Source organism: Mixophyes fleayi, chromosome 4 (genome assembly GCF_038048845.1).
Source record: "Mixophyes fleayi isolate aMixFle1 chromosome 4, aMixFle1.hap1, whole genome shotgun sequence".
NCBI lineage: Eukaryota > Metazoa > Chordata > Amphibia > Anura > Limnodynastidae > Mixophyes > Mixophyes fleayi.
The window spans coordinates 284963739-284990193 of NC_134405.1; the positions used below are offsets into that span (position 1 = coordinate 284963739).

Below are 26455 nucleotides of genomic sequence, written 5' to 3' on the forward strand. Positions count from 1 at the left end.
CATCCTCCCTTATACGTCACCTGAATAACCTTTATAGTTCAGTGGTTAGTTCAGGAACTGGGGCTAGGACCCTCATCGGTACAGGGACACCTAAATCCCGTGGTCCAGTTGGATACACACCAGCAACACCCTCCTCGTCAACTTCCTCCACAATCTCCATCAGATTCAGTCCTGCAGCCCAAGTCACCAGCCAGACTGAGTCCTCCTCAATACGGGATTCATCCGAGGAATCCTGCAGCGGTACGCCTACTACTGCCACTGCTGCTGTTGCTGCTGTTAGTCGGTCATCTTCCCAGAGGGGAAGTCGTAAGACCGCTAAGTCTTTCACCAAACAATTGACCGTCCAACAGTCGTTTGCCATGACCACCAAATACGATAGTAGTCACCCTATTGCAAAGCGTATAACTGCGGCTGTAACTGCAATGTTGGTGTTAGACGTGCGCCCGGTGTCCGCCATCAGTGGAGTGGGATTAAGAGGGTTGATGGAGGTATTGTGTCCCCGGTACCAAATCCCCTCGAGATTCCACTTCACTAGGCAGGCGATACCAAAAATGTACAGAGAAGTACGATCAAGTGTCCTCAGTGCTCTTAAAAATGCGGTTGTACCCACTGTCCACTTAACCACGGACATGTGGACAAGTGGTTCTGGGCAAACGAAGGACTATATGACTGTGACAGCCCACTGGGTAGATGCATCCCCTTCCGCAGCAACAGCAACAGCTGCATCAGTAGCAGCATCTACAAAATGGCTGCTCATGCAAAGGCAGGCAACATTGTGCATTACAGGCTTTAATAAGAGGCACAACGCTGACAACATATTAGAGAAAATGAGGGAAATTATCTCCCAGTGGCTTACCCCACTTAGACTCTCATGGGGATTTGTGGTGTCAGACAATGCCAGTAACATTGTGCGGGCATTAAATATGGGCAATTTCCAGCACGTCCCATGTTTTGCCCACACCATTAATTTGGTGGTGCAGCATTACCTCAAGAGTGACAGGGGTGTGCAGGAGATGCTTGCGGTGGCCCGCAAAATTGCTGGACACTTTCGGCATTCAGCCAGTGCCTACCGCAGACTAGAGGCACATCAAAAAAGCTTGAACCTGCCCTGCCATCACCTCAAACAAGAGGTTGTGACGCGCTGGAACTCCACCCTCTATATGCTGCAGAGGATGGAGGAGCAGCAAAAGGCCATTCAGGCCTACACAGCCACCTACGACATAGGCAAAGGAGTGGGGATGCGCCTGAGTCAAGCGCAGTGGAGACTGATTTCCGTGTTGTGCAAGGTTCTGCAGCCATTTGAACTTGCCACACGAGAAGTCAGTTCCGACACTGCCAGCTTGAGTCAGGTCATTCTCCTGATCAGGCTGTTGCAGAAGCAGCTGGAGAAAGTGAGGGAGGAGCTGGTAAGCCATTGCGATTACAGCAAGCATGTAGCTCTTGTGGATGTAGCCCTTCGTACGCTTTGCCAGGATCCGAGGGTGGTCACTCTTTTAAAGTCAGAGGAATACATTCTGGCCACCGTGCTCGATCCTCGGTTTAAAGCGTATGTTGTGTCTCTGTTTCCGGCGGACACAAATCTACAGCGGTGCAAAGACCTGCTGGTCAGGAGATTGTCCTCTGAAGAGGACCGTGACATGCCAACAGCTCCACCCTCATTTTCTTCCACATCTATGGCTGCGAGGAAAAAGCTCAGTTTTCCCAAAAGAGGCACTGGCGGGGATGCTGATAACATCTGGTCCGGACTGAAGGACCTGCCAACCATTGCAGACATGTCTACTCTCGCTGCATTGGATGCTGTCACAATTGAAAAAATTGTGGAGGATTACTTTGCTGACACCATCCAAGTAGACATGTCAGACAGTCCATATTGTTACTGGCAGGAAAAAAAGGCAGTTTGGAAGCCCCTGTACAAACTGGCTCTATTTTACCTGAGTTGTCCCCCCTCCAGTGTGTACTCGGAAAGAGTTTTTAGTGCAGCGGGGAACCTGGTCAGTGAGCGGCGAAGGAGGTTGCTTCCTCACAACGTTGAAAAAATGATGTTTATAAAAATGAATAATCAATTCCTCAATGAAGTACAGCACTGCCCTCCAGATACTACAGAGGGACCTGTGGTTGTGGAGTCCAGCGGGGACGAATTGATAATGTGTGATGAGGAGGAAGTACACACTGTAGGGGGAGAGGAATCAGAGGTTGAGGATGAGGACGACATCTTGCCTCAGTAGAGCCTGTTTAGTCTGTACAGGGAGAGATGAATAGCTTTTTTGGTGTGGGGGCCCAAACAAACCAATCATTTCAGTCAAAGTTGTTTGGTAGGCCCTGTCGCTGAAATGATTGGTTTGTTAAAGTGTGCATGTCCTATTTCAACAACAGACCTCTCAACTGCAGCTCATCCCTCCTCTGCGGGGATAATGTCTCCTGTGCTCTGACACGTCACTCTGTGTACTCTCAGCCTCAGGATCTGACACTACAGCTACCATGCCTCTTGTAGCAGCCCTCACTCCAGGGCCTCTTCCATGTGCAGTGTCCCCCTCTCTCTTGGGTTCACTATAGTGGCATGGAGTTCTCCCCCTCATCCAGGGCACACATTCCTTGCCCTGGCTCAGTCACCACGCTCAGACTTCCAGGCAATGCTGGGGGAGCCTGGGAGCTTCCACCCCAGGTCCCCAGCTACAACTCTCCTCTCCTGTGTCTTCTCTCTCTTTCTGACACTTTAAAGATCGTGCCTTTAAATGAAAAAGTCAGTCTTCATTGCACGACTATGTGCAAGTGCAACAGGGACATTTTTTTGGGTTTACAAAGTCAAACAATAACACTACGACCCTGTCTGTCTGGGGTCTGTCAATGACGAATTGTCTGGAGCATGTTTGGAGGAGGTATTGTGGCCCCGGTATCAAATTGGGTACCGGGGCCACCCCACTATGCAGTCCAGATACTTGTTTGGTGGAATTCCGACACATGGAGGGTTTTTTAATTATATTGTGGCCTCGGTACCAAATTGTGTACCGGGGCCACCACACTACGCAGTCAAGATACTTGTTTGGTGGAATTCAGACCAGTTGAGGGTTTTATTATTATATTGTGTGGACCACTCTATCTATACCACACTACAACTCTATACCACTCTATTTCCTACTTTAATTCTATTTAATTCTATTTCCTACTTTAATTCTATTACTAATTAATTAACATAAAGAGGAACAAAAAAAAACAATTTTACCAAAAGTATAATATGACTTAGACTTACAAACACTACACTTGAAAGATCGTGCCTTTAAATGAAAAAGTCAGTCTTCATTGCACGACTATGTGCAAGTGCAACAGGGACATTTTTTTGGGTTTACAAAGTCAAACAATAACACTACGACCCTGTCTGTCTGGGGTCTGTCAATGACGAATTGTCTGGAGCATGTTTGGAGGAGGTATTGTGGCCCCGGTATCAAATTGGGTACCGGGGCCACCCCACTATGCAGTCCAGATACTTGTTTGGTGGAATTCCGACACATGGAGGGTTTTTTAATTATATTGTGGCCTCGGTACCAAATTGTGTACCGGGGCCACCACACTACGCAGTCAAGATACTTGTTTGGTGGAATTCAGACCAGTTGAGGGTTTTATTATTATATTGTGTGGACCACTCTATCTATACCACACTACAACTCTATACCACTCTATTTCCTACTTTAATTCTATTTAATTCTATTTCCTACTTTAATTCTATTACTAATTAATTAACATAAAGAGGAACAAAAAAAACCAATTTTACCAAAAGTATAATATGACTTAGACTTACAAACACTACACTTGAAAGATCGTGCCTTTAAATGAAAAAGTAAGTCTTCATTGCACGACTATGTGCAACAGGGACAGTTTTTTTCTTTACAAAGTCAACTAATAACACTTGGACCCTGTCTGTCTTTAACATACTTGATGGGATCTCAATGACGAATTGTCTGTAGCATGTTTGGAGGAGGTATTGTGGCCCCGGTATCAAGTTGGGTACCGGGGCCACCCCACTACGCAGTCCAGATACTTGTTTGGTGGAATTCTGACACGTGGAGGGTGTATTTATTTTATTGTGGCCCCGGTATCAAATTGGGTACCGGGGCCACCCCACTACGCAGTCCAGATACTTGTTTGGTGGAATTCTGACACGTGGAGGGTGTATTTATTTTATTGTGGCCCCGGTATCAAATTGGGTACCGGGGCCACCCCACTACGCAGTCCAGATACTTGTTTGGTAGAATTCTGACACGTGGAGGGTTTTTTAATTATATTGTGGCCTCGGTACCAAATTGTGTACCGGGGCCACCACACTACGCAGTCAAGATAGATAGATGCGTATCATAGATAAAGTACATTCAGTGGTGTGGGGCAAATTGAAAAATATTCAAAATGCACTGACATTATCAAAAACAAGAGGTTGTCACACGCTAAAACTCCAACATGTATATGATGGAGAGGATGGAGGAGCAGCCGTATGTGTAGTGTAATGCAGACCTGTTGAAGGTTTTTTATATATTTTATTGTGGTGCCCAGTGCCCACTCCTCTAGGCAGTCCAGGTACATTTATTGGTGCGATTCATAAAAGTTCAGGGTTTTTAATATATTGTGGTGACCCACTCCTCTACGCAGTCCAGGTACATTTATTGGTGCGAATCAAACAAGTTGATGGTTTTCTTATTATATATATTGTGGTGACCCACTCCTCTACGCAGTCCAGGTACATTTATTGGTGCGAATCAAACAAGTTGATGGTTTTCTTATTATATATATTGTGGTGACCCACTCCTCTACGCAGTCCAGGTACATTTATTGGTGCGATTCATAAAAGTTCAGGGTTTTTAATATATTGTGGTGACCCACTCCTCTACGCAGTCCAGGTACATTTATTGGTGCGAATCAAACAAGTTGGTGGTTTTCTTATTATATATATTGTGGTGACCCACTCCTCTACGCAGTCCAGGTACATTTATTGGTGCGATTCATAAAAGTTCAGGGTTTTTAATATATTGTGGTGACCCACTCCTCTACGCAGTCCAGGTACAATTATTGGTGCGAATCATAAAAGTTCAGGGTTTTTAAGATATTGTGGTGACCCACTCCTCTACGCAGTCCAGGTACAATTATTGGTGCGAATCATAAAAGTTCAGGGTTTTTAAGATATTGTGGTGACCCACTCCTCTACGCAGTCCAGGTACAATTATTGGTGCGAATCATAAAAGTTCAGGGTTTTTAAGATATTGTGGTGACCCACTCCTCTACGCAGTCCAGGTACAATTATTGGTGCGAATCATAAAAGTTCAGGGTTTTTAATATATTGTGGTGACCCACTCCTCTACGCAGTCCAGGTACAATTATTGGTGCGAATCATAAAAGTTCAGGGTTTTTAATATATTGTGGTGACCCACTCCTCTACGCAGTCCAGGTACAATTATTGGTGCGAATCATAAAAGTTCAGGGTTTTTAATATATTGTGGTGACCCACTCCTCTACGCAGTCCAGGTACAATTATTGGTGCGAATCATAAAAGTTCAGGGTTTTTAAGATATTGTGGTGACCCACTCCTCTACGCAGTCCAGGTACAATTATTGGTGCGAATCATAAAAGTTCAGGGTTTTTAATATATATTGTGGTGACCCACTCCTCTACGCAGTCCAGAAAGATACCTTTTTGCAACGTTTTGGACTAATAACTATATTGTGAGGTGTTCAGAATACACTGTAAATTAGTGGAAATGCTTGTTATTGAATGTTATTGAGGTTAATAATAGCCTAGGAGTGAAAATAAGCCCAAAAACTTGATTTTTAAACTTTTAATGTTTTTTTCAAAAAAAATCCGAATCCAATACCTTAAATACGAACCGAGACCTTTCGTCAAGTGTTTTGCGAGACAAATCCGAACCTCAAAAATAACGAAAATCCGGATCCAAAACACAAAACACGAGACCTCAAAAGTCGCCGGTGCACATCCCTAATATCTACCAGATGAAATATGCTGGTATAGGATAGTACTGCACTTTTCTGATGTGCTTGGGCACAAATATCTAGAAGAGCAACCTAAAAGATCAAATTATCCCATTGGGGTAATAGATCATGCCATGTTGAGTCTGTGCACTGTGAGACAGTGCTGAGCCCCAGGAACTGCACAGTGAAGCAGTTTTTTCTTTGAGCTGCAGTGTACTAGAGCTACATCACCTGACATATTCCCTGCTACAGGGAAGTGTGACCCCCATTTATATCATTGTACCTGCAGCCCAGACATAGCACAAAGGTGGCCCAAATTGTTATGTTTGTCTTCTGTTCCACAGAGGCTCCAGCCCTTCTCTGACCAGGCTAGGTCTGGTTGACATTATAGCAGTAAGTACCCATCCAGAGGTTTTCCATGAGACCAGCCAAGCCTGGTGCTGGTTTCCAATTTAGCAGGTGGATCCCGTGCTTCTTGTCTCCCCATTTTACTAACCAGATCAGTCTGTCTAGTACTGGCGTTGTTTGTTGGTTATGGATGTTAGGGGGGAAGGCAGACATAGGACTTTTAAAAGATTATTTATTTATTTTGTCAGCAATAAAGGGGCTGATGCAGAGTGGAACATACGTCAATTTGTGTAGAGTATTTTGAGCGAAATCACTATGTACAGGCCTAGAAAGTGAGTGAACACATATGTGCTTATTCAGACTTGCGAAATTCGGCCATTTGTGCCCCTGCATCTGGAGAGGTGGGATAGTGGAGGGAATTGGTGAGCAAACTCAGGCTGAGTACAGCAAAAGCATCTCATGCAGACATGTTAGGTGGCATATCTTTTGCCTCTGCTAAAAAACATGTAAGCATCCCATAGAATGGTTGTTTCCTATTCATTCATTTTGCACAACTTACAGAAGAATTAAACAATACCTTCAGATTCATACTTGTAGTCAGCCCCTGCCCTTTCTGTCACAGCAAGTGCTTAATTTACACCTGCAATTTAGCAGGAGGGATTCACAAGTTTACATATTGGACTGTCCTGGAAAAAGAGGATTTCTAAGCTCACCTTTCTGTGGCAAGTTTGCTGGGAGTACCACAATCTGATCCAATTGAAGACATTGATATGATAGACATCTGTCGATAGGATCTTAGCATGGATCTTGGTCTCCCCACTCTTCCATCATCAAAGTCAGGCTGCAAGGTAAAGGAACCTTATCAGTCGAGTCAGCTAAAAAGGAAGCTACATGAATTATACTGAAACTATGACAAAGGATAGGTATTGATGAAGAGAAGGAGGAGATGCAAATGTTGTAATTCCATTTTCAGACTATGGGGAAGATTTATCAAACCTTTTGAAAAGGAAAAGTGGAGGTGTTACCCATAGCAACCAATCAGATTTTATAATTTTCCAGAATTTAATAGATGTATTCCTGCATGAAATATCATAGAAAGCGCTAAGTGAAAATATACCAAGTAACACAGGACAAACACCTAATCTAACAACATTGTATGCAATCTGGGAATTGTTTACAAAATCTCAAACATAATATTTCAGGAGACAGCTATTGCTTTAGCTCCTTTGAAGTTGGCATCCAAGGGATCCGGGATGAAGGTGAGTGTGTAGGGGCAGGACAGCTTAGCGAAACTCGTCATTTAGGCCCCGTCCACTGCTATGAAATGCCGGAATTCACAGCATTTCATAGCAGTGGGGTGTGGCAAGGGGCGTGGCTTAAGTGAGCCTCCCGGAAATTCCGGGAGAGTAGGCAAGTATGGTTTAGCTGCAAATCATAACGTACTGTATTAAACAAAAAAAAAGGGTGATTCCTATTTATTCAAAATCACTTCTAAATCACTATATAATAAAAATGCTGCATTGCTTATGTGCTGCAGTCAAGCAGAAGAAAAATGGCTAACAAGATTAACAACACTGAAAAGTTCCAGGGGAAAACACCCAAAATTCAGCAGCACCAAACATCCTGACCATACCTATTCATATATGTTTTATTTAACAGAATTTACAACTTTATATATTAGTGGTTAACCTTGTAAGTACACTTATAGCTTCCACTAAAGGTAAAGATGGCTCTGAATAATAAGCTTAAAATCTAACAGTCGCTGGAAACAACTAATACATAAGTAGTGGAATAACAATTGTGGTACCGTAAGTCAGTAGCATTATCAGCCACCAATATTAATCCAAGAACATCAAAAGTTTCCTAGCTTTTAAATGTCCTGACATGGTGTCCATTATGACAACCACAAATATTGTGCTGTTCTTTGAATTCTAGTAAAAAAAATTAGGAAACTATATGGAGCAGTTCAAATGTTCAGCTATTATTTGTGCAAGATTACACAGACAACAGTAATATGACAAATGCAAGTATATCAATGAAACATGGCTAAAGGAAGTTCAGTCGTTTTAAGACCTGAGCATTTTGTGTCTGATGTTTCAGCAGCTTTTTATTCTCTATCCTTCTTTCGCCCTTTTCTCCTCTGTTATCCTTCCTGTGTCTCCTCCCACACATGAACATCTGTTTTTATGCTGAACAAAACCTTTCCTACGCATCTCTATTTGACAGTAATGGGAATGTGGTGAATATACCTTTTTTTCCTGCAGTTCTGGCTCATACAATTTCAATGAGGTTTCCACTAATCCAAACTGTCCCAGTTTGAGTCTGGCATTTTTTTTATCTGCAGATTTGTTTTATCTCCAAAACCAATTACCTCTCTTCCATCTGTCTCCTAACATGCACTGACTATAGTCAGAGATTACTAAAACTCTCATATTCTAGGGTATTTGTAATATTTTAAATGAACACTTTCTTATTGCAACTTACTATACTTCAATGTATGCTGTGACAGCAACAAAATTGTATTAGTTCATAAAGTAATTACTTTACTTGTGTTTTTGCTAATATTTAATTCTAATGTTCATTTTTCTTCCTATATCAGCCAAACAGGCTTGTCTGACTCATATTAATAGCTTGCACATAGATTTTAACTATTGTTTAACATGTTATTATTGAAAAATCTGACATTAATAATACAGACTGAATATTGCAGAAATGCTGCAATATCACCACATGTGCATCTGTGTGCCGGCATCTTCTGACTGCACTGACAGGCCTCATTGTCACAAGACCGTGACCTCTCTCTATTTGCCAGTGGTCCTATCACTACAGCCTCAGGCCAAGCCATCAGACTTGTGTTGTATGTACCTAATTTAAACAGTAGTCGGGGAAGCGGTGTATGCACACAGACGGTGTACAGTAAGGCTATGGCGAGGTTTGAACGCATACAGAAGCGTCCGATGCAAGCTCTCTGCATCTTTCTGGTACGTGACTTTTAGTCGTACCACTTGTGCCACCTAAAGGGCAGGTGTAAGTGGGTAACATGGGTATGCAAGTAAGAGAACCTGTAAAAATGCATTTTATGTACAGTACACATTAATAACATACTGTTTTATTTATTTCATGTAAAAGCAAAGATTAAAAAAAAAACATTTTAAATGTATTTTTTTAGTAATAACTATAGCATTAAGAGTTGTTAATGTATTTAATATTTTTTTTCATGCGTTCTAATTGAACTTTATATTGCACATATGCATTGCGTGCATCTTGCAGCGCGTTCGGTCTCTCTGCATACAGCAAGTGTTATATAGTTAGAGCACACTTATACCTGTATTCAATTGGAAACGTTTCTTGAGATCCTCTTGTACTTGACTAATGACGTAAGTGCGTTCATTTGAATCAGGCCCTAAATGTCTTAGGCATTACATAAGTTAGTTGTTCTTTGAGCTACTGTGAGACATATCTCATGCGCTCATTAATCACCAATGGAAAGGTGGCATAATTCCCATACTCTCAGGATGTCCCCGAAAGTTTCTTAGGCGCACATTGCGTATACTTCTCTAAGTATGTATAACTGAGGATGACTAACTTCATGCTGGCATTTATAGGGGTGAAGAAACTATACACCATTAACACAAAGTAAATGGGATATATGCTTAGTTATATATTGTTTGTTTAGACATCTTTAGCTATTTGCTTTAGGGCCAGTTTATAAAACAAATGTTTCTACAATAACAAACAAACCCTGAAATCTTTACACTTGTAGTACACAGCCTTTGCCAAAATGCGGACGTGGTTTCTTTAAGATAGAATTACACGAAATAATTTTGAAAATTAGGATGCACATTTTCCTAGAAAGTTACTAAACTACTCTACCTCCCACATAGAACATGCACAAAGCTTTTTATGCTACTTTTATAAAAGTGTGGGTGTATGTAAAGATGGCATATGCTTGTGATTACAATGACACATCATCCAAAAAAAATTACAGTAATTGCAGTGAAGAATCCCCTCATGCCATTTCACATAAAATATGCTTAGAGTTCATTTTAAAATTATTACGCTGAGTGTTGTGTGGCGTTCCCATGATCTAATACATTTACTATTAAACTGGCAAGTGAACCAGAATCAGTAATCAGCCCAACAAAAGGAAAAAGGAGTAATGTACACAGTGTTTGTATGAGATAAAGAAAGACTGCTGATATATTACAATCATTAATCATACTCTCCAAACTGTAAAAATAATGTACTAGATTTATCAATCAATAAAATCCCACTGAAACCTTCATATGGAAAGTCTTTCCTTAGTTTCCTTGGTGTGCTCTTTGCCCTAGTTTTCAACAAGCTGTTTGTAAGCTCCAAAATGTATGTATTCCAGGGGTACTGAATCTAGAGTCTGGACATAACCTGCAGGTCAAGATGGCATTGATCCTATTATATACAATTGTATTATATTATATAAATTCCAGCAAGGCCAACAAATAACGGGCCTCATTTACAGTTAAGAGCAATGCATAAAAAAGGAGCAAACTTGCTCATGGACAAACCATGATGTATTGCAAGGGATGCTAATGAAGTTATTTATTTATTCTATTTTTTCGGCACACAGGAAAATACTGTCTGCTGTTGCATGTAGTACATAAATATTGGACAGTCTTAATCTTATACTGCTATTTACAGTTGAGCTAGGACGCGCCACATCCCACCTCCAAATCTGTCATTTTAAATTTCCCCCTCTGCAAAGCAACATGGTGTTGCCAAGGTGCAAATTTGCTGCTTTTTTTCATTGTTCCTAACTCTACACGAGGCCCATTATCTGTATATAATGTATGTTTGTTAGGCGACACCGTTTTATAAAGAGCAGAAAGTACTTGCCTGTAGTATACACGCTGCTAAGAATATTTCTTATATAAAGAATGTGGAATCTTACCAGCTCTCTCACACCATATTGCTTTTCAACTTTTATTTTCAAACTCTTAAAACACTCTTCCATTCGATCATGGAAAGGACGAAGGTCTTCTGTGACTCTCTTTTCATGAATCCGTATTCCAGCTCCAAGCAGAGGTGTCTACAATGGTAAACTAGTAGTGAGAATTTTTGCTGCTACCACTCTCAATTGTAAGTGTATCGAAATCAATAGGTTCCATCCCCACACCTGTTTCCTAATTTTATTAGCAATACAAAACCTTAGTAAAAGCAGGATCTTTGATACCAGTGGGTAAGGGGCCTTAATGGATATGTTAAAAATACATGTCAAATAGATATAACTGCAACATTTCTTATCTTTAAAGTTAAATATTAAAGTCTCCTGAAAACTGATATTTGTTTAAATTAAAACTTACTAACCAACTCACATACTCTATATCATACACCTGTTTTGTGACTATTCATATATTGTTCCATGATCCTCATTGTGACAGAACATCAATAATCTACTGGCCAATTTAATTTCTGAAATTCTCCCAAGCATTCTTTGAACAGCTGTACAGTACATCTTACAAAGCATGTCCTGACTTCAGGTTTATGCGATACCGTCCACAGGAATATGCTACGAGACACAGACGCTTCTACATTATCTACTCAATAGATGAACAGATGCAGCACACAGTGACATTTGCAAACTAAATTGAGCATGAGCTGATTTAAGCAAAAGTAAGTTTCATGTCAATTAATCCTACATATATTTTTATAACATTTAAGGTTCGGAAATTATTTTATTCTCTTCATTATTATTTTGTTAGTAGACATATTTCAAAATGAAAATAAAAAAGCTGACAGTTTACTTTTAGGGTAATATACACATAAAAATATATCCAAAAATGTCTTAGAAAGAATAAATATTTGGGTTTAGTAAGTGTACCTATACAGGTTTTAAGTAACGAGTTTTATGTCTGCATTGTCCTGCTCTATCCAGGCCACCTCTTTCTACAACAAACACTCAATGCAGCCCTAGACAATGCAACTCCAGCTACTACATACAGTCTACGATGATGCAAACCCTAACCATGGAACACCAAACAGACCTGCTACCTGCAAAAGTGCTCCCGCACTGCAGAGAGAAAGTCTCATTCCTATCCTGATTTCCTCCACTATAAAGTCATCCTTTCATCTTACAGCACTGCCCTTTCAATTGCTAGACAAACATTCTTCAAATCTCTAATATCCAATCTTCTAATCCACGCTGCCTCTTTTCTACCTTCAACTCACTTCTCTGCGCTCCCGGGGTCTCCTCCCCCATCCTCCCTCACAGCCCATGATTTTGCCACCTACTTCAAAGAAAAAAATCAATACCATTTGACAAGATATTTCGTCATGCCAAATCTCACTCCACCCACTCTACCAACCTTCACCTACACTCCCCAATCTACCCTTAATTCATTCTCTCAAGTACCTTAAGATGAACTCTCTGCACTTATCTCATCATCTCACCTGTCCACTCGACTCAATTCCCTTCCAACTTCTCGCTACCACTTCTCCACTGCATGCCCACCTCTAACTCACCTCTTCAATTCTAAAGAAACCATCTCTCAATCCGGCTTCTCTCTTTAACTACTGCCCTATTTCTCTCCTCCCGTTTGCCTTCAAACTACTTGAGCAATTAGTGTACAAACGCTTGTCTCACTTTCTCTCCTCTCACACCATTCTCAACACTCTGCAATCAGTCTTTCGTCCCCAACATTCCACTGAAACTGCTCTTACAAAAGTGAGCGATGATCTACTTACTACTTACTTCTCCATACTCATTCTCCTGGACCTCTCTGCTGCCTTGATATTGTTGATCACCCTCTTCTCCTCCACATCCTTCACTCCATTGGCCTTCATGACACAGCTCTTTCCTGGTTCACGTGCTACCCATCGAACCGTTCCTTTAGTGTTTCTACCTCTAGTACATCCTCCCCTCCACATCCACTATCTATATTTCTTGGACCTATACTTTTTCATTGTACACCTCTTCTCTTGGGGCACTAATTTGCTCATTTGGCCTCCAGTACCACCTCTACACAGATTACACCCAAATCTCTTCCACTGACCTCTCCACTTCTGTACTATCTTGTGTAAGCAACTGTCTTTCAGCTATCTCCACATGGATGTCCCAACACTAACTAAAGCTCAACATATCCAAAAGAGAGCGTTCTGCACCACTTTGCAAATCCCTACACTGGCTCCCTGTGTCCTCAAGAATCCAATTCAAATTAGTCACCCTTACCTACAAAGCCCTCAACAACACCACTCCTTCATACATCTCAAATATCATATCAAAATACTCTCCCCTCCCTCTGTCCTTCTTAGATCTACCTCTGACCTGTGCCTTGTCTCTGGGAACCACCTCTCTCTCACACCTACAAGACTTCTCCCATGCTGCTCCCCACTTATGGTATTCCCTACTACACCCAATTAGCCTTTCCCACAACATTCAGACTTTAGACATTCTCTAAAAACCCATCTCTTTTTTTAAAGCTTACCTTGTCCCTGATGATACAACTCACACTAATTCACCCTCACAGCTGTCCCATTCTCCACTCTAAGCCACACTCGCTCCTCTTGTTTCAGCTGTGCCCTCTCCCACTTAAAATGTAAGCACTCTAATGAGCAGGGTCCTCCATACCCTTTGTTTTTATGTCTGCATTTATTTTGTTTGGCTTTTATATACTTGTTTTATGTATGTCCTTTTTTTCCCTACTGTACAAATCTACAATAATAATATTAATAACAAATACATTTAAAACGTTATAACTCATAAGGACTAGTTTTTCAAAGGGGTTATAGAATTTGTATTAAAGTTTTTCTATTCATATATTTGAGCTACATTTACGGTAAATTTCACCACTTTTATCTCATAGTCAAGGCAAAATGGTGGTATTTTTTAATTAATATGGAGTTAGTAAACCTAAAATTTAAGGACACTTTAACTCCACATTTTGCTTTCTCCAATTCCAATACCCCCATAGGCTGCAGGTTAGTCAATAGGTGATGAAGATTTCTTTTCCATGTTCCTAGTTGTCCATAGGTTGATTTACTGTTTGGTCATGTGAACACTTCATTTTGTGTTTGATCTCTTAATGTGACCATTTGCAATGATAATGTGATGTCTGCTTGTGGGCCAAAGGGCCAGTGGCCTTAGAGGTAAGGTATACAGAAAGACTGGGTTGTTAGAGCTACACTTTCTGATCAATGCATAGTTATGATGGATACCACCCACATGACAACACTCAATACATTGCACAATATTACAGAAACAATGGGCATTTTAAAATACTGTGCTCCTATATAGAACATACATTCGGCATGTTGCTTTTTTATGTATTAGTTAGAATCCCAGATTTTATTTTTTGACCGAAACTTTCTCTCTCAGATCAACCTAATATTTTATTTCCTACATTTCTTAGCACATGACAAGTGCTTATCTGCAGTTATTGCTCTGCACTTATACTGTCACCATGACAGGATGATTAATAGTAATAGAAAAATGATATTCAAATGACTGTAATACATAGGATGTATACTCATACCATTTGCATCTTTCCCTAGTGAACTTCTTCAATGTACTATTAATATGTGTGTAGGTTAATCTCTCTAATGCAATTCATGCAAACTCTGCCTCATAGTACATATTTTCCCCCGAGGCACAAGCATATCTTAGGTAGTGAATATATATTTGTGTAGTGATCAATGTGGCATTCAATCAAATAGATTGTAAGCTTGCGAGCAGGGTTCTCTTACCTCTTTGTCTGTATGTATGTATTACCCAGTATTGTCTTATTAATGTTTGTTCCCAATTGTAAAGCGCTACGGAATTTGCTGGCGCTATATAAATAAATGTTGATGATGATGATATTTTTAAAATCATTTAATCACAGATTTTCATTGCTTGGTATTCTACGGATTGAAGGGATGATGTTCCTTTGCATGTGATACATTATATTAGGCCTTTCAGCATGAATAAAATAAAATAAGGTTAAACATTGCCCATAAAAATGTCTTAAATGATAATATTTTAACGTTAAGAGAGTCACATGGCTCAAGGGACTCCAAGGGGGGTGTCAGAGATAGAGGTAGACTCAATTTTGCCTCCACTTACACCACTGGGCTTCAGTTGGACTGAGGCTGAAAGGGACCATAATTAGGGTAGCGGTTTTGGGAACTGGGCTTGACAGTGCTCATAACACATTCATTTTAAGAGCAAAGCTGGTCCCATAAAACAAAGAAACAAAAAAATACATATATTACTAAGGGTTCTCTCAATCGGGCAGTAATCAAATTTTATTATGGCACCATATGTGACTGGTGAAGTAAAATATACCTGCCAAGCGATGAGATCTTTCAGTTTATTCAGTTTCTCACAATCTCCAGGATGTTCTCGCATGTACTCATCAATAAAGAAAGCCTTATATGGAATAAAAAAAAAATATTTCACATCTGCAGAAACTACAGCAATAACATCAACAGTACAATTCCATTTCTCTTGCTGCACCCAAATGATAAAGTGATACAAAGGGCAATTGTATTGTTAATATGACATTTTAGATGGCTAGACTAAGGCAGAGTGAGGTTAACTGATATGACCACATAATATACCCAGTGATTGCCTGCCACTGAGCAGGAAAGAAACAAATGTTTCTGTTTTGGATTGATTTAACTCTTACCACAACAGATTTCATGTGCAGTTTTACCACGGTAGGAAGATTAAATATAAAGGAAGAAGAAAAAAACATTGATTTAAAAAAGTTTCTTCGCCAAATATGTTCAGGGAATATTTGTGGAAGAAAATAGACAAATCCTATAAATTCGGCAAAAGAAAATCTAATGTAAGATACTTATCATAGTGTCCTCTGAGAGATCCACCATCCGGAGGTCCCACCCACCTCACTGCCAGATTACTATTCTGTGGCTGTACTCAGGTACACAGTAAGGTGACTGGGTCAGAGCATTTTATATTGTGCTAGAAACTTCCACACAACTTCTACAAAAACATCAGAGGAAGAAGGAGACACTCTCTCACAATGCTGAAAACAGTATTGTCTTGGCTCCTCTAGTAAATGTGGAGGGCTCTAGCTTAAAAACTTGCTATAAACATTTATTAAAGCAGGAGAGAGAGGGAGAGAGAGAGAAAACAAAGTTTACAGGTAGGGATTAGGTTGTTCGGCTGCTAACTCATCACTTTAGGCTAGACTAGGTGGGATCAGATAACTCATTTAAAGGATGTACCTTTGTAAATATATAAATGTAAAATAACTATGGGACCTGTTTTGAAAATTAAACTACCTAGCTATCTTTAATTGTTTTTATAATACAGTTTGCTAGTATAGTGTATCTAACACTATTTGCAGTATACAATTCAAACCCACTGGGGTGTACGCCTAATACCTCTGGTGTCCAATTGGCTGCACACCAGAGCATCATCTGTGACCACATAGGCCTTGAGGTGTTGGTTACAGAAAAACGTTATCGCTGACAGTAGCAGAGATATCAGCAACCACTGCAGCACCTACACCAATACTTAGGCTAAATACACACTGAAGAATTTTCAAACCAACGTATTATCTACAAAGACTTTCCTTGCGGCCAAAGGTCTGATCGCTTGGACACACCCTATCCCAAACACAAATAAATACACACAGAAACTAATTCAGCATATAGTGACGCTACAGCATGTTTAATAGTCTCGTAATGGAAGAATCCTATTCCCGCAACACATCTGAATATCATTCAGTATGGAACATATTAAATTATGCTGCAAACCCTTTCTACCTTATCAAGGCAACATGGTCTGCATGCTTCACAATCTACTACAATATGGCTTCTAGAAGTCCTCATCCTATTTCACACTAAATGGGGCAACCGCATCAGACTCCACTGCTATTATAAAGTGGAAAATGGAATTGATTTTCCAGTATCTTGGGGAAAATATGGCCACATGGAATAGTCCAACGGGGCTACAGCTGGGGAGGGACAAGGTCAGTAAATTATAACGTGTAGGTGTAGGTGGTAATGCAGCTTTAGCTTCTTTCTTGTATTTAGGTGAAAATAATATGCACTGGTAGGAACGAAGGCAGCAGTATTCTACAAAGCATAAAATAGAGCTATCATAAAGATACACATTGCAATTATGTACAATTTTATATAATTAATTATGGCAATTTGTTTAATTAAAATATGCATACTTTTCAGTATAGTATCTTTGGTGCTTTGTTCTGATGTTTATCTTCATTATGTTGCTAACTATGAATAGATTTTAGATCTCTTAATGTGCAGATGTATAAAAAAGTAAGAACAGTTTTCCCGTAAACTGATGCCCTTTGCGAAAAATAGAAAGAGATTATGCTGCCCATACAATCGCCAACTCTCTTTCAGCGCTAGAACTAAAAGACACATCATTTTAGTATTAAAAAGTATTGTACTTTATAGTTCAAAAATGATAACTGTTGTTACTGAACCTTATTCCTCCAAATCCCATACAAATTTTATGAAGATGTCATGGTCCAGGAAAAACGTCTCTTTTTATGTGAATAGTTGCTTTAAATGTCATACTCCCTTCCTTTTAGCATCATGCTCACTGCTCTAACTTTCATTAGTAAATGCTCATAAACTTGTCAAGGAATTTGAATTGTTTTACAGGGGTAGGCTAGTCTGAAGAATAATGTAAAGAAACATAATATTGTCAACATAGAGGGTAACTTCTGCTTATACCAAAACCATAGAAAAATGTAAACAGTAATCTATACTATACAACAATGTTTAATATAATACACTTTATATTAAATACTATATTTTATATACTATAAAAAGTATTGTCTCACAGGCAGATCAGTTTGGCCAGGTTGTTCATTATAAAAAGTTAACCATTGTTCAGTGTGCACTGCCAAACAATTGTCCTCAATTATCAAAATCTGATCCAACTTGACCTGGCTAAATTAAAAAATCTGGTTGGCCAATGTACCCCATTATCACGTACTGAAGAAGACGCTGGAAGGGCACTATGCTATCTGATCAATTGCTGTTCGGAGATGAGGCCAAATGACAGGATCACAAAGTGTGAATAATTGAGCGGAGTTAGATGTCTTACCAGCTGTCACACATCTTTCTTTGTAGCTTTCTGATGAGCCTCCTAAGAATAAATTAATACTGGACAATTTTATGCACACATTTGGCTTAAACTGTCCCTTGTAAATAGCTGACACATATCTTCCTATTATTTTCAAACCATTTCTTTCAAACCATTTCCAACTCTTATAATGCCTCTCAGCAATACTGTCTCCAGAGCCCAGTGGTGACAGATTTTCAAGGACTATTTTTAAACAAAGCACAATATAATCAGATTTGTGTCTAGATTTTATATTTGACTTCTTTATTTTCTAACATTGATGTAATTGTTAGATTTCTTCTGACATACTGTTTAAAATTGTCAACTCTCTGCTATTAAATCACTTTAATAAATTAACTAGTGCTTGAAATAAAGGATGGCTAAGACCATTACTCCCCTTCAAAACAATTTTCACTGAGTATGAAGGAGACATCTGGGCCTGTGCTGTGGTGTTGTGGTAATAGCAGGACATGACACTCACGGATTAGTTATTTCTCCACATTGTCCTCCTGAGCAGTTTTGCTAGGCACCTCTTTCACATAAAATGGAAAGAGGGCTTGAACAGAGGTTTAATCGCCCTAAATCACTAGACAAACCTGATATTAAATCCTCATACAGAAATCAACTGCACTAAAACCTGGTACTTGTGAGCCAGCATATTTCTTCCACTCTTTCAGAGGCAAGCACACAATTTAGGAAGAGAGAAATACAAATATAAAAAGATCTAGAAAATGGGAACAGAGACATTTACCGGGTTTTAAATGGCCCTATTCCTTTTTATTATTTTTCATGTAGCACACAAATATCTACTTTAAGTTTCAGAGTACAAATAAGCTATCAAGTATTTGTGTGCTACGTGAAAAAACAGTCAGTATTTAAGTTGTGTGCAAAATAGTAAACTAATTTCCACCCCTTGCATTGTAAGATGGTTTTGTCCAAAATACTATTTACTCAATTTTTTACTTAACTTCCCTTAATGAATCAGGCCTCTGCCTACCTGTATGTAAAACTTTAAGTGCTCCAATCATGGTGGTGTGTGCGCCCTTACCCCCAAGAGATTCCACCCTCCTGGCACCCTTGATACCTACCAAAGCCCTCTGTAACTCCTCTTGGGAGCAAGGGTGGATTTCCAAGATTAAAAAACACACACTTTTAAATATAACTGTGATTAATTGTCAACACACTAGCAGGAACAATTAAAAAAAATTTTTTTTTTCAAATTAAACAAAAATACTCCTATGGATACACCATACAAAATGTGATGCAAGGCTTATACTGTTCTGCATGATAATTTGGCCAGTATTAGTGAAACAATTACAATACAAAGAGCACAGTAGTCACCATCATACAATACAAAGAGCATCCTAGTGACCACCATACAATATAGAGAGCATAACAGTGACTGCTATACAATACAAAGAGCATTCTTATGTACCCAATATAATACATTGTAAGTACTAAACAATAAAACCCCTCAACAGAAAACAACCCCTCTTCAAAATAATTAACTCCAGCCTCATCATAACAACCCTTTCAAAATCATTAAACCCCTTTATAAATATTAACTGCCTCATCACGATTAAAAATGAATCCTCACAACATTAATTCATTCCATTTATATTTATTATCCCCTCATTACCTCCCTCAGTCTCATCAAAAGAATGTAATGTGCCCAGATTGTCTGTCCCTGTATATGTGTGCCCAGAGCGTCTGTCCCTGTATGTGTACCCAGTGTGTCTGCCCCTGTATATGTGTGCCCAGTGTGTCTGTCCCTGTATATGTGTGCCTAAAGTGTCTGTTCCTGTATATGTGTGCCCAGAGCATCTGTCCTTGTATATGTGTGCACGCCCAGAGCGTCTATCCCTGTATATGTGTGCCCAGTGTGTCTGCCCCTGTATATGTGTGCCCAAAGTGTCTGTCCCTGTATATGTGTGCCCAAAGTGTCTGCCCCTGTATATGTGTGCCCAAAGTGTCTGCCCCTGTATATGTGTGCCCAAAGTGTCTGCCCCTGTATATGTGTGCCCAAAGTGTCTGCCCCTGTATATGTGAGCCCAAAGTGTCTGCCCCTGTATATGTGAGCCTAAAGTGTCTGCCCCTGTATATGTGCGCCCAAAGTGTCTGCCCCTGTATATGTGCGCCCAAAGTGTCTGCCCCTGTATATGTGCGCCCAAAGTGTCTGTCCCTGTATATGTGCGCCCAAAGTGTCTGCCCCTGTATATGTGTGCCCAAAGTGTCTGTCCCTGTATATGTGTGCCCAAAGTGTCTGCCCCTGTATATGTGTGCCCAAAGTGTCTGTCCCTGTATATGTGTGCCCAGAGTGTCTGCCCCTGTATATGTGTGCCCAGAGTGTCTGCCCCTGTGTATGTGCGCCCAAAGTGTCTGTTCCTGTATATGTGTGCCCAAAATGTCTGCCCCTGTATATGTGTCCCCAGAGTGTCTGCCCCTGTATATGTGTGCCCAGAGTGTCTGCCCCTGTATATGTGTGCCCAGTTTGTCTGTCCCTATATTTGTATCAGTGTGTCTGTTCCTGTATATGTGTGCATGCCCAGTCTGTCTGTCCCTGTATGTGTGTGCCCAAAGTGTCTACTCCTGTATATGTGTGCCCAGAGTGTCTGCCCCTGTATATGTGTGCACGCCCGGAGCGTCTGTCCCTGTATGTGTACCAGTGTGTCTGTTCCTGTATATATGTGCACGCCCAGAGCGTCTTTCCCTGTGTGTGTGCCCAGTGTGTCTGTCCCTGTATATGTGTGCCCAAGGTGTCTGTCCCTGTATATTTGTGCCAAGAGTTCCTGTCCCTGTATATGTGTGCCTATCCCTGTATATGTGTGCCCAGTGTGTCTGTCCCTGTATATGGGTGCCCAGTGTGTCTGTCCCTGTATATGGGTGCCCAGTGTGTCTGTCCCTGTATATATGTGTGCCCAGTGTGTCTGTCCCTGTATATGTGTGCCCAGTGTGTCTGTCCCTGTATATGGGTGCCTAGTGTGTCTGTCCCTGTATATGGGTGCCCAATGTGTCTGTCCCTGTATATGGGTGCCCAGAGTGTCTGTCCCTGTATGTGTACCCAGTGTCTGTCCCGGTATATGTGTGCCCAGTGTCTTTCCCTGTATATGTGTGCCCAGTGTCTTCCCTATATATGTCTGCCCAGAGTTTCTGTCCCTGTATATGTGTGCCCAGTGTCTGTAACTGTATATGGGTGCCCAGCAGGGCGGGACTGGCCATCTGGCACTTCTGGCAAATGCCAGAAGGGCCGATTGGCCGATGGGTAGATGGGCCGGTCCGGTCCCAGGCAGTCGGTGCACGGTGTACTGACAGAGTACACTGTGCACTGACACAGCATGCACTGACAGCCTGGTGGCTGGCTCTTCCCCAGGAACCACTGCACTGTCGAGTCGGCCGGGTCTGAGGAGCGGAGAACAGAAGAAGAAAGAAGACAGAAACAAGAGAAGAAAAGAAGATAAAAAGGTAAGTACAGTAAAATGGGGGGGAAAGGGGGCTGAAAGATAAAGGATGCCACACAGAAAACAGGAAAAGGGGGGAGAGAATGGCACACAGGAAAAGGGGGGGGAGAGAGTGGCACACAGAAAAAGGGAAAGGATGGAAAGAATGGCACACAGAAAAATGGAATGGGGGGGAAAGAATGGCACACAGAAAAAGGGAAAGGGGGGAAAGAATGGCACACAGAACAAGGGAAAGGGGCGGAAAGAATGGCACACAGAAAAAGGTTAAATGGGGGGGGAAGGATGGCACACAGAAAACAGGGGGGGGGGAGAAAAGTAAAGATGCCACACAGGATAGGGGGGGGGGTGCGGTATATTCCTACTGGATATTTATATAACCTGACATTTTATGCAAATATAATTTAGTGTTGTTAATATGTTTACGCTGTGGCAAAATATGATTTGGGGCACTACTGTATGGCATAATATGATTTGAGGGCACTATTGGGGCATAATATCAACTGGGGTCAATATTTGGGTATAATATCATTTGGGGGCACTATTGTATGAACTGGGGCACTATTGTGGCATAATATGATTTGAGGGCTATTAATTGAAAGTGTGTCTGTTTGGGAAAAAAATAACGTCTATTTATTAAATGTGAATAGGAATTATTTATTGGCAGTGATGGTTGGGGGAAATAGGTATATTTCTTAAACGTAAATGCATTTTAATTTATTGCTGGGGTTGTTTGGAGGGAGGTATTTAGGTTTATTTATTAAACGTGAACACTAGAATTTTAATGTTGAGGCTGGAGGGAGGCCTAATTATAAAACAAGGGTTGCATTGATTAAACACCAGGGGGTAAATGTATTATGCTCTGATTTTTTCAAGTCGCCGGAAATCCGCGACTTTGCAGCTAAAATTTAAAGCGGCGAGCCTTTACAAGCCATCTCCGCTTTAAACTTTAGCTGCAAAGTCGCCGATTTCCGGCGACTTGAAAAAATCGGAGCATAATACATTTACCCCCAGGGCTGGTTGGAGGTTTCTAAATTACATGTACCCATTTTTTTTTCCAATTAGGGCCTCCAGCATTCGAGGATCCAAACAAGCAGCAACTAAAGACACCAGCAGCCACAGGTGGTGTAAGTGACAAGAACACTGGTGGGGAAGTCCCGAATTTTGGTGACTGTCTCGTTTAGTGAGATTTGGTCCGACTTCAAGGACAGTTGGGAGGTAAGTCCCACTTCACACTGTTCTGCTTGTGAAGGCAAAGCTGCGTGCAACTAACAGTATTGCACACAGTATTGCCTGTGTATTTGTCTAACATTTTGTCTAATATGATAACCATGTTACATAATAGGGGCCCCCTGTCTTAAATAACCTGTGCCCCCCGAGCGTTAATCCAGCTCTGGTTAGCAGGAGGAATCTGATAGCTGCTCCCAGTCCCTGGATAGAACACAGCCTGCAGAGCAAGCCGAGGAGCTCTAGGTCTCACAAGATTTGGTAATCTCGTGAGACTAAGAGCTTCCTTGCTCACTCTACAGGAAGTTCCCTCCCTGATGGATGTCAGCAACACCAGAAGCATAGATAAGTACAATGGGCTGGGGGTGTCATAATGTGCTTGGGGGGGTGGCGTGATGTGACTGGGAGGGCGTGATAAATGTAATGTTTTATTATAATGTATGTATCAATGCCCCATGTTGGCCACGCCCCTTTTGGCGCCGCTGCTGCACGGCAGCACACAATTTCTTTCCTGCTGGACCTGAGGTGGGCCTGTGTACTTTAAATGCCAGGGCTGATTTTTACTCCCAGTCCGGCCCTGGTGCCCAGTGTCTGTACATGTAATTGTGTGCCCAATGTCTGTACATGTAATTGTGTGCCCAGTGTCTGTACATGTAATTGTGTGCCCAGTATCTGTCTTAATTATTGTGTGTCCAGTGTCTGTAACTGTAGTTGAGTGCCCAGTGTCTCTGCCTGTAAATGTGAGGCCAATGTCTATATCAGTATATATGTAAACTATGACTTACTTCAAGATGTTAAGGCATTTGCCAGGGACAGCAGGGCCGTAGTGCGGATAAAGTAGTGTACAGGGAAGTGGCCAACAAAGAGGCAGTAGGGGCTGTGCCCTGCAGCATTAGGCAACACGGCCACTACTTTGAAAATGAGGCAAGGAAATGGATTAAGGCGGGGCCCAGCTGTTTTTAAAATAACAATAATTCAGCAACCTGCGAACAAGCATCGATGAGTCGACTCCACCGCCTCCACTATAAATAAGTAATTTTCATTAAAATAGAGGGAGAAAGGGACATTAGACAGCCACCTGAGGACACCGGCCTACTGGAAAAGTCCCGGTAGGTTCTATGGCCAATCCACCCCTGCAAACCAGCCAGTAAATACATTGCATGAATATAAGGGCTCTGCATTGCTACTTGTTGGAATCCAGGCACTGTAATCCTCTGTAGTTTTGCTTGGAAATATTTCTTATTTAGCCAGCATATGAGGAGTTATTATGGAATAGTGTTATATTTTGGTCTCCTTAGATGTGACTTTGTTACATAGGTAAGAAGGCTGAAAAAAGACAAAGACGGGGTGGATTGGCCATAGAACCCACTGGCAGGCTGGTGCCCTCAGGAGGCCTCCTAGATAATTATTAATTAAGATGAATAGCCCCCCCCAAAGGGGTGGCAACAGAGTGGTACTAGGTAGCTGCCCCTCCTCCAGGACCAGTCGTCATCCATAATGTATCCGCGGATCTATTGATCTCCCTCCCTCCTCCTCCTATCTGTGACCTCCTCCAGAGATCACATGGGGCGTGCCGTCCCATGTGTGCAGAAAGATGAGTCTCTAGCAGCAGAAAAAGGTATGTGCAAGGGAAAGGTGGGCTGCTATAATGTGTGAGGGAAAGGAGGGGAGGGGGGCTGCTATAGTGTATAATGTAGGAGGTAAAGGAGGAGAGGGGGCTGGTATAATGTGTGAAAGAAAGGAGGGAAGGGGGAGCTGCTATAATGTGCGAGGAAAGGTGGGGAGTGGGGCCTGCCAAAATGTGTGAGGGAAAGTAGGGGGGCTGCTCTAATGTGTGAGGGAAAGGAGGGGAGGAGGGTGCTATAATGTGTGAGGGAGGGGAGGGGGCTGCTATAATGTCTGAGGGAAAGGAGGGGAGGGGAGCTGTTATAATATATGAAGGAAAGGAGAGGAGGTGGCTGTTATAATGTTTGAGGAAAGGAGGGGGTGGCTGCAATAAAGTTTGAAGGAAAGGAGGGAGCTGCAATAATGTGTGAAGGAAAGGAGGGGAGGGGGGCTGCTATAATGTGTGAGGAAAGGAGGTGTGTATGCTGCTATAATGTATAAGGGAAAAGGGGGGTATGTTGCTATAATGTAAGAGGGAATGGGGGTCTTAATATATAGTGTGACATGAGGGAAGGGAGGGGGGCTGTCTAAATAGTACATGAATAAATAGTAAATGAATGAAGGGATGTAGGCTATTAATTTAATGGTGACATTTAGGAGGGGGCTAATTATTTATTGGGTGCTAACTTATTTGTTGGGTGATGGTGGGCCAATTTAATTTATTGGTGGGGCTATTTAATTTAATACTGAGGCCTAGTAAATTTATATGGGGTGACGGAACCTCTAATTTAATGCTGGGGTGGTTTGGGGCTAGTAATTGAATGTAGGCTTAGTCTGGGGAGGAGGGCTATTTATTTAACGTGAATATTAATAATTTAATGTCAAGGATGGTGAGAAATGGTTATATTAAAAGTAAATGCTATTAATTTATTGGGGTTGTTTGAAGGGAGAGAGATATGTTTATTTATCAAATGGGAATACTATTACTTTAATGTCAGGGCTGGATGAAGGAAAATAGATCTATTTATCAAATGTGAGAACTATTATTTTAATGTTGGGGCTGGAGGTAGGCCTAATTACTAAATGTGGGTGCTATTGATTTAATGCCAGGAATGATTGGAGTTTTCTAAATTTCATGCACCCATTTTTAGTTTCCAAATAGTGCCACCAAAATTCCAGGATCCAGACAAGCAGCAGCTATAGACACCAGCTGCCACAGGAAGTGAAAGAGACAAGAACAGGTAGGGGAGAGCAGGACAGTCTACCAACTGTGCTGATTCTGGTTGGACAGTCCTAAATTTGGGTGACTATCTCGCTTAATCAGGATTTGGTCCGATTAGAAGGACAGTTGGGAGGTATGTCCTGCTTCACACATTTGCTGCTCGTGAAGGCAAAGCACCTAACAGTAGTGCACACAATATTGCCTGTGTATTTGTCTAATATGTATCTAAAATGATAACCCTCCTGTCTTAAGTTCCCTGGGCCCCCCAGAGCCTTAATCCAGCTCTGGTGATACTTTAGTGGTTCTTGCATTGATTCCATTGCCTGCCTTCTACCTTGCACTGGTCCCATTCTCAGATCACTTTGTTGAACATATGACCAGCCCCCATTGCACTGACAACATCACCAATCCTGCCTCCTTTGCACTTACTATTTCACCAGCAAACCCTTGGAATAGAGCTCCCCTTCACTTATGCCATTGTCTGCCAACCCTCCCTGCACTGTTATTAATTCAAACTACCACCAATCACTGGGCACATTTAGGGCTCATACAC

General features: G+C 41.3%; 1 protein-coding gene across 2 annotated transcripts in view; it reads right to left on the reverse strand.

Moving 5' to 3' along the window:
- Positions 1 to 26455, reverse strand: part of DOCK2 (dedicator of cytokinesis 2) — a 699501-nt gene that overhangs the window by 35849 nt on the left and 637197 nt on the right. For both annotated transcript variants that reach the window (XM_075209814.1, XM_075209813.1), the window contains exons 46-48: positions 15613 to 15696; positions 11242 to 11379; positions 7028 to 7155 (exon numbers count right to left, since the gene is read on the reverse strand). In XM_075209814.1, coding sequence (XP_075065915.1) covers positions 7028 to 7155; positions 11242 to 11379; positions 15613 to 15696 — 350 coding nt within the window. The remainder of the gene's footprint in view (positions 1 to 7027; positions 7156 to 11241; positions 11380 to 15612; positions 15697 to 26455) is intronic.